The 11,063-nt window shown below is 42.7% G+C and overlaps 1 protein-coding gene across 3 annotated transcripts in view; it reads left to right on the forward strand.

Moving 5' to 3' along the window:
• The window catches only part of CD38 (CD38 molecule), a 61,615-nt gene extending 52,449 nt beyond the window's left edge, over window positions 1-9,166 (forward strand). Inside the window, exons 6-8 of one of the 3 annotated variants that reach the window (XM_049630337.1) lie at window positions 1,245-1,337; window positions 1,875-1,961; window positions 8,597-9,166. In XM_049630337.1, coding sequence (XP_049486294.1) covers window positions 1,245-1,337; window positions 1,875-1,961; window positions 8,597-8,618 — 202 coding nt within the window. In that variant the 3' untranslated portion in view covers window positions 8,619-9,166. Of the gene's footprint in view, window positions 1-1,244; window positions 1,338-1,874; window positions 1,962-4,971; window positions 5,925-8,596 lie in introns of those variants that run through there. The other 2 variants (XM_049630336.1, XM_049630338.1) reach the window with 2 other exon arrangements.
• Window positions 9,167-11,063: the final 1,897 nt, after the last annotated feature.

Genomic DNA, 11,063 nt, shown 5'->3' on the forward strand with positions numbered 1-11,063 from the left:
TAGGGGCTTTTAACTTCCATATTATGATAGTGTTAAAAGTAGGGGCTCTGGTCTTCCTGTGTGACCCCTGGGAGCCCCTGTGGCATGCACCTGCAGAGGTGTTGATGATTTGAAGATGAACTGAGATAACGTATGGAAAGTGCTGAGCTCTGTGTCTCACAACACAGAGAGGGCTCAGTGAGTCGTAGCTATTACTCTCTCATTTAATCTGCAGCGCTGAACTGGGCCACACCAATGCCTTCCCTCTCTGACCTCTTTCTATACAGTTTTTACCACATGGTTACTTTTCCAGCCTTTGTTCGCCACTCTTCCTCTGGATAAGGCTGGATCGAGAGGAGGGGCGGCTATTGATGTGCTCCTGGCACTCTGGGTACCCCAAATTAATTTTCCTTCTCTCCAGTTTTGATATTGACTTCTGCAAAGAAGCATCTGTCTTTTTGTCTTCTTCTTTTTTTTTTTAGAGTTCTTTTTTTTTTAAGTTCATTTATTTTGAAAGAAGGAGAGCACGTGCACGTGCACGAGCCGGGGAGGGGCAGAGAGACAGGGAGAGAGAGGGAATCCCAAGGATGCCCAGTACTGTCAATGGAGCCCGACATAGGGCTTGAACTCACGAACCATGAGATCATGACCTGAGCTGAAATCAAGAGTTGAACACTTAACCGACTGAGCCACCCAGACGCCCCATCGTCTTCCTCTGACCCCAAGCTTGTAGGCTTTTGGGTGAGAGTGTCAACATTCCGGGATTTCATAATCTGATATTCGGGGTCCAAGTTCTTGCCGCAAGAGTGGCAGCTGTCCGAGACCAGTGGAGAAGAGTTTAGGACTGGGGTCAGAGCAGGGCATCCGGGGCTCTCAGAGGAGTGCATCTCGAGCTTCACTGAGTGTGGGTTGTCTGGGGACTGTTCGGGTGCAGATTCTGATTCAGCAGGTGCTGGTGGGCTGAGATTCTCTAGGTCTAACTAGGTCCCAGACAATGCTCAGGATGTTGGTGGGAGGCTCCTCTTTGAAGAGCAAGTGCTTGAAGAATCATCATCAATGTCCCGATGAAGAATCTTATTTTGAGAATCCTGTTCAGCGAGGGTCACGATGAATGAGAATGGCCGTTTCTAGTGCAAATCATGGGTCAATCCCACAACACAGGCTCGGTCCAGTGGTTCCCTGCCTGCTGGTTTTTGACGAGGCCTGTGGTTGGCTGAACGATTCCGTTTGGGGTTAACAATGTTCTCTGCCTCTTCTTACCTTAGCACTTTTGCACGTGTGGAAGTCTTTAATTTGCATCCAGAGAAGGTTCATACGCTACAGGCCTGGGTGATGCAGGACATCAGAAATATTTCCAGGTATATGTTACTACGTTGTGCATGTATATTCTCAGGGTTATCTTAGGAATCAGTCCAGGGAAAAAGCCACAGTCACAAGAATGCATTGAGAACAGGTTGGCTCAGGAAATGATGGGCTCAGCATTCGGCCCATCGCAACAACCTCTCAATTTCATCACTACTCCCCTGCTGGCCTGTGAGCTCTTAAAAGCAACTTCTGGGGGCACCTGGGTGGCTCAGTGGGTTAAGCGGCTGACTTCGGCTCAGGTCATGATCTCGCGGTCCGTGAGTTCGAGCCCCGCGTCGGGCTCTGTGCTGACAGCTCGGAGCCTGGAGCCTGTTTCGGATTCTGTATCTCCCTCTCTCTGACCCTCCCCCATTCATGCTCTGTCTCTCTCTGTCTCAAAAATAAATAAAGGTTAAAAAAAAAAAAAAAGCAACTTCTGCTTCCACTTTTCCCAGGGGCTTGCCCAGGGCTTGCTACCTAGAAGAAACCGAGAGACTCAGGAAATGGTTGCAAGACCTTGTCATTTAACTCTTTTTTTCTTTCTTTCCCAGTGACTCGTGTTCGGATGCCTCCATTAAAAATCTGAAACTGATTCTAAGCAAAAGGAATATTACATTTACCTGCGAGAATAATTACAGGTAATTGACTTCTGAAAAAAAAGAAATGGCTGTCTTGCCATCTATAGGCATTTTTTCCCCCTTTCCTCAGCCTCTTCTGAGCCAGGAGGGCAGTGGGAGCCCCTCTCGGGCCTTGATGGTGATCTGGGATGATGACCTTTTCCTGGCTTCCCACATGAGAGGCCTGACACAGGGGTGCAAACCTGCTGACTTGCAGGGGAACAAAAGCACGTTTTGTCAAATGCAAAGATTTTGTACAACCTTTGTGACATGGCAATATTTTGCATGTGAAGTTTCTTTAGTTGGATCTCAGCATAGATGCCTGACTCTTGGTAAGTTGCCACATGGAAGTCTACCAAACTTTATCTTTCATAAATTAGAAAATGCAAAAATCTTAATTTTTTTTTTTTACCAGTAATATGTGTTTATTAGGGAAAAGTTTACAATTACAGATAGGTATATATTTTTAAAGTCATCAGCAACTTTGCTATCTAAACTGGGACCCTCACTCATTTCTAAGCAGGGACTCCTTCCAGAAGCATCTTTGGGGATTTTCCCATAAGTGACGGCTTACAATAAGACTGATGCAGAGAGTAAAAAATTCTCAGAGAACACAGAGGTTGGAATCTGAGAACCCTTTTCCTGTCTCCTTCTGTCACCACCTTCTCCCACCAACCCTAGCAGAAAGGCAGAAGGACAGATTCCAAGAACATTCACTGAGGGCTTTTGTCTCAAAATGACCTGAATTCCCCCTCAGTCAGCTGGCTGCTCTCTGGAAACTGCTCTCTGGGAAGAACACACGCTTTCCACCACAGTCAGATGGGAAAACAATCAGAACAAAGGGACAAGAACAACTGTAAAAGAAACATTGCAGACATCTGACCCATCTAAGTTACTCAAAGATGTGTTGTGTCGGGAAAATGGGACGCTAAAGACCTAGGAGAAGATTGGGGAATGGACCTGGGTCTCATCCTCAACTATCCTCAACATCCTTCTCCCCTCCCCCCTCATTTTAATTATTCCCCTTTCTTGTATTAATGGCCATCAGTCAGCCTCATTCATGCCTACTGCAGGCTCCAGTTGAGCTCACTCGTTCTCTACCTGGGAAGATGCAAAAGCCTAACTTCCATCTGGACTTGGCCCACATCAAAGTGGCCAACATCAAAGGAAGTGATTTGTAAGCCAACACCTGTCATGCTGAGCATCAGCTCATGTGACCTTAAACTTGGGGGTCATATTTGAAGTCACTGGTCCTTTTCTCCAACCATGAGGCTGTAATATATTCAGCATGATTCTTTAAATTACCAGCTCCTCGGGGCCCCTTGTATGGTAAGAGTTCTGTGGCTTTTCAAGAAAGCTGCTTGTCCCCACAGGAGCCTACAGTGAATATCATGCATATCGACATATCCTGAAGTTGAAATCACTCCGTGTCAGACGTACCTTCCAATTTAACCAACTTTTGTCCAGCTGTTTTGGTGTGATTGTTTAATAGGCAAACAGAAGTGTGAATACATTTATATAGATCAGACTTCCTGTGGATTCTGCTGTTACCCCTTTATAAATCCCACCTGGGGACAAATACTATTAACCTTTGGCTGTATCCCCTTCACATCCTTTTCCTTTTTTCTGCATGCACACACTCACAGTCCTGATGAAATATGTACAGGATTTCTTCACGTTTTCTTCAGGATTCTACAGGATTTCTTCATGTTTTAACCAGTGGAATCAACAGAAGGTTAACAGTACTTTTTTGGATTACTGGAAAAAGGTCAGCGTGTTTTCCTGGTTAGTGCCCCCTTGTGGCATATTTTTTAAGAACCTAAAGGGTGCACTACTCCCTGTAAGTTACTTCAAAATATACTCTGTCTCTATCCATCAGCATGTTGTCCAACATATCCAAAGTGTGTCCATTTTATTGGAACACTGGATATGAATATTTTCATATTTATGGAGAGAGATCATCTTAACAGCATAATTGCTACTTCTTTTCCAAAATTGAGTTTCCCCAAATTAAAAACTAGTTAAGGAACGTATTCCTGTTCTCCTCATTTAGTATAAAGCAAAGGTGCCTTCAGAATCTTAGCCACCTTCTCAGGTCTTAGAAGGATTTCTTTTCCATAGCAGTATCTCCTTAAGGAAAAGGACACTTCCCTCCTCCCCCCCCCCCAAATGTATTCACGTGGAGGATTCCAGGTTACCATATTGGCGAGGAATGGAGCCACTGTGTCCAGCTGGTCATGATAGTTGGCTAGAGACAAGCCTGAGATGGCCCATCCCAGGAGCCCAGGGTGCTGGTTGCTGCCTCTAAAGATTTCTCTCTTTCTTGACTCACATTTAACAAAATCAGGTTCAGCTACAATTTAATGGACCACAATCCTCACTATCCACTCTTCTCCATAGACCAGCCACTCCCACTGGACCCTATTGATTTGTTATCTCATTTTCATGAAACTGAGAGGCCCTCACTGGCTAGATTCTTATCTAGGATTTGTTCTGTGCAAACGGCGTGCGGTCTTCCTCCTGGTGGCCACCAGCCTTCCTCCAGAGAGTCTTTACCCTCTCTCTATCTCTGACCCTGTGGCTCAATCCTCTCTCAGGAAGCTTCTGGAGAGAAGAAAGCAAATCAGCAGAAAATATTGGAGAGCCCTCATCTCAGGCTGCTGCCTCTGTTGTTTCTGGTCATCAGCTGACATTCATAGCACGTACTTGTGACATGTTAGAGCCAGACATTTGTTTTCATCTCCACACATTGTCATCAAACATATCTTCTCAGTATTTATTTCTCTGGCTTTACAAGTGACATGAAACCAGATTGGGCCACGCTTTAAGTTGTTCACTCCTGGATTTGACCTTTCTCTGTGCTGTCACCGCAGGAGAGGAAATTGTTTGGATGTCGAGTGGTTCATGTATTCTTTTGTTGCTAATGAAGAGGCTATGTGCACTGGGGAATTGAACCATAGATATACTGTACTGCCTCTTGATCTCCTGTTTTTGTTTTTGTTTTTGTTTTTTTCCCTCTCTCTTGTCATAGGCCTATCAGGTTTCTTCAATGTGTGAAATATCCTGAGCATTCATCTTGCAGATCTAAGATATGAGCCAGTCAGCATGGTGGTTTCAGATCTTTGAGTCTTGTGGTCTGCATCAGCATGGGTAACTCAGGAGACACGCTACTGCTGGGAAGCTGAGGACTTGGGGGGGATCTTCTGTCATGATGCCAACACTAGAGCTGGGAGCCTTTCCCCCAACGTTTAAAAATAACTTATGTTATTGGAATAGTTTTTACGTTGACTTTCTAATACTCATGAAAAAATTATGGTATGAAATTAAAACGAAAATTTTATGTTAAATTATTTCATTTTAATTTTCATATGTGCTTTTATGTTGTTTATATGTTGGTAGCGGCCTTTTTTTTTTTAATGTTTATTTATTTTTGAGAGAGAGAGAGAGAGAGAGAGAGAGGACAGAACATGAGTGGGGGAGGGACAGAGAGAGAGAGGGAGACACAGAATCCGAAGCGGGCTCCAGGCTCTGAGCTGCCAGCACAGAGCCCAACGTGGGGCTTGAACTCACGAACTGTGAGATCATGATCTGAGCCGAAGTTGGCTGCTTAACCGACTGAGCCACCCAGGTGCCCTGGTAATGGCCTTTGTTTTGAAGATGACCACCCTAAAGCTTTCTTATTGGTACAGGCAATTAAGGGAAGGTAAATACCGACACTTCTCGGAAATGATACATTTCTGAATGAATGACCTTGTCTCAGGATCTTATTTTGTATCCTTTCTACACATAGTTAAAGTATAAATGCCATGGTTATGGGTCATGTTGGGGAAAGAATTCTGTAGGATAGAAGCCACCCATGTGTTTTACCTCCCACTCTTCCAACAGCCTTATGAGGTTGGTATTATCGTCTTCCATTTGGTAGACTGGAAGTGGAAGTTCAGAGAGATTATATAATATGCCTAAAGTCATACATTTAGTTCATTATACATCATACATACATTAGGTGGAGGCTGGATTTCAGCTCAGCTCTGTCTGACTCCAAAATATGTGCTTTCTTTCTAGGCCTATAAAGACATGCTTTATGTTCTTCTCTAATAAATGCATGTGAATTTAAATTGAATATAATAGAATTGAATTACGATTTTTATGGATGGCTTCAAAACAAATACATTTTTCTCCTCTTTCTACTCCTCCTCCTCCTCCTCCTCCTCCTCAGTGTCTTACCTATATAATAGGCAATTAAAACATATATTTGTTTCCGATACTGGCAATTTGTTGTCCCTTTCTTTCCTGATTAGTTGTGCTTGAGGATTTATCACTTTTATTACTCTTCTAAAGAACTGACCTTTAGCTTTGTTTTCTCTTTCTATTTAATTGTTTTTCACTCTTCTCTTTATTATTAGGGATATAAAAGTTCTTTCTAATTTCCTTGGGCTTCTTTATTCAGCTTCTTTCTTTTTAATGTTTACATATTTATTTTTGAAAGAGAGAAAGTGAAAGAGAGAGCAGGGGAGAGGCAGAGAGAGAGAAGGAGTGAGTGAATAACAAGCAGGCTCCATACTGACAGCACAGAGCTTGACGCAAACTCATGAACCATGAGATCATGACCTGAGCCAAAGTTGGATGCTTAACCAACTGGGCCACCCAGGCGCCCCACTTTATTCAGCTTCTTAAGATAGACGCTTAAGACAAATCACTGATTTTCAGCACACTTTCTTTTCTTATTCATCAGTTAGTACTATAAATCTTCTTCTCAGTGCTGCTTTTGCAGATCTTAAGTTTTCATGTGTCTCTTTTTATTATCATTCAATTAAAAATATTTTCTACTTTAATTGTTATTTAGAAATGTGTTGCCTAATTTTCAAACATCCAGAGATTTTCTAGGTTTTCTTTTCCTTTCCTTCTTTCTTTCTTTCTCTTTCTTTCTTCTTTCTTTCTTTCTTCTTTTCTTCCTTCCTTCCTTTCTTTCTTTCTTCCTTTCTTTTTTTTTTTTATGTAGAATTGTTGAATGAAGAATAAACTAATCTGAGGGTCTTTCAGGGAACACATTAGATTTATTGAAAACAGCATGAATTTTGGAGGCAGGAGTTTCTGGGTTCATATTTTGGTGTCGCTCTGTTATCTTGAATAAAATACCTAACTTTGAACTTTGGCTTCCTTGCCACTCAAACAAGGATTATAATTTACCCCCATGAAGGTGTGGTGAGGACTAAAAGATGACAACAGTCAACAGTCTTTCACAGTGCCTTGTATGTAAGCAAACACTCCACCAAGTTTGACCACTTTCTGCCAGCCCCTGGGTGGCAATCCAGTGTCTTTCAGGAGCCATGGCAGTTACAGCCACTGTGGGCAGTCCACGGATCTTTACTGGCCCCTGTGTCCACATAGGCACATCCTATGGGCTTTCATTTGGGCTGGACATGAAAATGGGTGCGCAGGACCAGTTCTGATTAAGACTCAGGCTTGCCCCAGGATTCAATGAACTCCACCTGCAGCCTGTCTTCAGTGATAGGTCCCTGCTAACCCCCTGGGTGACCTGGCTGTTTTCCTCTCAGGACTCTCTTTGCCTTACTGATGGGTATGCTTGCTGATTTCTGGGCTCTCGAATGTACTTTCCTTCTTCACCAGGATATTCCTTGAAGTGTCAGAAAAATTTTGTTCTTTATGTCCCCTTCTAGATAAAACAGGTTGAGCAGTAGTCAGTTTGTGAGAGGCTTCCCCCAAGAAGACTCATTTGAGTGTTCAAGTTCAAAGCTGGGGGAGACTAAGCAGAGGCAGCTGGGGAATTCTTTCCTTGTGTACCATCTCTGTATCTTCATTCCCATGATGCCCATCCCTGCTTCCTGTCTGTCTGCAGTTCCAACTTTGGGTATCTTTGCCACTGACCATACAGCCGTCTCTAGCCCTAGGGACTTTCTGGTCCACATACATAAATAGATCCTCCTTATCCCTCTTCTTATAAGTGACATCTTCAACTGAGTTTCTTACTGCTCATAGTCTCATTCTTTACTCATCACCCCATTCTATCCGTGTTTGCTCTAGAATATGCTCTTACCATCCCAACTTGTACCCACTATCATACTTAATCTGAAGGCTGGGATCCAGGACCCAAGTTCCCTTTTCTCACACTAGAGGGCTCACTACTTGCCTTCTGTAGTAGTTCTTGACCTTATAATATTTGAGACACACTTTCAAATACAGTTCTGAAAGTTTAGGTTAAATACTTGAAAGAATATACAGACACAAAAACCCACACTCGACCCATGTCTGCACATTCCCTGATATAAATGACCCAGTGGGAACACCGTTGATTTACTTCCTGGCATCCCACTTCTCCTTAAAACAATTCCTAAGACTGTGATTTGAATTTTTCAGGTAGAATCCATACCACACAGAAGGGTTTTTGTTTGTTTGTCTGTCTGTTTGTTTGTTTGTTTGTTTTTAAAGGCAAGGATGAATGTTATGCATGGCAAATTAAAACTGTGTATGCAGTAAAATGTTAAAGTAAGCCTAGAGTATGTCATAACTTTAAAAGGCATTATGTGAATGCATTGTTAACCCTGGCATTTTCCCATAGTTTTTAAAAAAATTATGAAGCAGTTAATTTATTTATACCACTCAGAGTTGTCATTTTAACATATGTATATTTTTTAAAGCAATTTACCAGGAACTCAGTAGCTGGGTGTGCTGCCCTGAGAGGCAATGATTAGCTGGCCCTCAGCAATCACTCACAAGGCACAGAAGGCTTTGAACTGGTCCCTGGCAGAGCATTTATCCTTGAACTTGATTCATATACGTGCGCAGAGCCATTCATCCTCTGATCGACGTGCAAACAGAACAAGGTAGTGAAAACCATGGAATTAACAGTGACCCATTGGGCGAGTTTGTGACTTCTGTAAATGCAGGCTCAAAATATACTTATAACAGACATGAATAAATTACACCAACAATAAAAGAATAATACAAGGCTTTGTGGAGTTATTCTTTTAAAAACAGTTATTTCCACAAATACCAGAAGATCTGATATATATGTGGAATCTAAAAATGTCAGACTCCTGGGGTGCCTGGGTGACTCAGTTGGTTTGAGCATCTGACTTCGGCTCAGGTCATGATCTCACAGTTCGTGAGTTTGAGCCCTGCGTCTGGCTTGCTGCTGTCCACACAGAGCCTGCTTTGAATCTTCCGTTCCCTTCTCTCTCTGCCCGTCCCCTGCCCGTTCTCTCTCTCAAAAATAAATAAAACATTAAAAAATTAAATTAAAGTGGTTGTTGCCAGGCGCTGGGGGTGGGGAAAGCAGGCAGACAAACCTGGTCTTTTAGGTACAGGAGGAATATGTTTTGGAGACCTAATGTATAGCATGGTGACTATATAAATAATACAGTATTCTGTACTTGCAATTTGCTAAGAGAGTAGATCTCAAGTGTTCACACACACACACACACTGTGTGAGGTGATGGATATGTTAATTAGCTTAATTGTGGTAATTGTTTCACAGTGTATACATATATCAAAACATCACATGTATACCTCAAATACATACAATTTTTGTCAGTCATACCTCAATAAAACTGGAAAAAAACCACAGTCAACTCTGGGCTTGAAAAAAGAATTAAGGGGGTGCCTGGGTGGCTCAGTCAGATAGGCTCGGGTCATGATCTTAAGATTCGTGATTCGAGCCCTGCCTTGCGCTCTCTGCTGTGAGTGCAGAGGCCGCTTCAGATCCTCTGCCCCCCTCTCTGCCTGCCCCTCCCCCACTCTCACTCTCTTGCTTTCAAAAATAAATAAACATTAACAAAAATAAAAATAAAGTGAAAACTCAATTAAAAAAAAAAGAGAGTTAAGAAAACTGGGGATACACTCACTGCCAAAGGCATTAGTTTCTCTCACGAGCCCCATCCCAAGGTGGGGGAGTTGGGCAGTTGGAAACAGGATGTTTCATCATCCTGAGTGTGTCTCATGAGTAAAGTAAACAAGGTGGGAATCGATACCCAGAAGAGTCTGAACTTACAGTCTGTTGAAAAGCCAAAAGTCTTCATTCACCCCTCTTTATCCTTGAGACATCAAGGAAGGAATAGCGCTGTTTGCTTTCCAGCAACAATCTCTGCTTTAAGAATCACATGATGATGCACTTTTGTTCTCTATGAAGAAAACTCACCTTAAGACCTCCCAGTAGTTTAATGTGATGGCATAGCACAATGTGTGATTCTTTTTTTTTTTAAATGTTGAATTTTTTTGTCAACTTATTTTTTTTAAGTTTTTATTTATTTGAGAGAGAGAGAGAGAGAGAGAGAGCATGAGTGAGGGAGGGGCAGTGAGAGAGAGAGTGAGGGAGAGAGGATCCCGAGCAGACTCCACACTGTGGAGTGAAGATCCTGACATGGGGCTTGAACTCATGAACCGAGAGAAGGTGACCTGAGCCAAAGCCAAGAGTCAGATGCTTAACTGACTGAGCCACCCAGGCGCCCCGTGTGATTCTTAATAAGGTACATAAACATTTAAAGGCTGAATGCACAGCGCAGATCTGCAGAGAAGAGAAAACTGATGTGTGGCACACCAAGCACTTCACATTTTACATCAGCCAGTGATCTCAGCCACAACAGAATACAACTCTAGCTGGAAATAGATTGCTAGACAATATCAACAGCTTATGGATTCTCCAAGAGGGCAAGGAAGCAGTCTGGAAGCCTCTTAGCTAAGAACCACACCCCAAATTACTCCACAGACTGATCAGGTAGAGAAGTTGCTCTTGCCCTGAGGACCCATGGCTGCCATCTTGCCACTGCCAGATGTGGCCCCTGCTGTTTCTGGGACTAGAAGTCCGGTGGCATCCCTACCCTTATCTGTGCGGGATACATTCCAGGACCCCCAGTGGATGCCTGAAACCATGGATAATACCAAGTTCCATATATACTAGGTTTTTTCCTGTACATAAATATGGTAAAGTTTATAAATTAAGCACAGTGAGAGATTAACAACAATAACTATTATTAAAACAGAGTAATTATAACAATATGCTGTCAATAAAGTTAAGTGAATGCGGTCTCTCTCTCAAAATACCTTGTTGTACTGTACTCACCTCTCTTCTTGTGATGATGTGAGATGACAGAATGCCTGCATGATGAG

Source organism: Panthera uncia, chromosome B1 (assembly GCF_023721935.1).
Source record: "Panthera uncia isolate 11264 chromosome B1, Puncia_PCG_1.0, whole genome shotgun sequence".
Taxonomy (NCBI): Eukaryota; Metazoa; Chordata; class Mammalia; order Carnivora; family Felidae; genus Panthera; species Panthera uncia.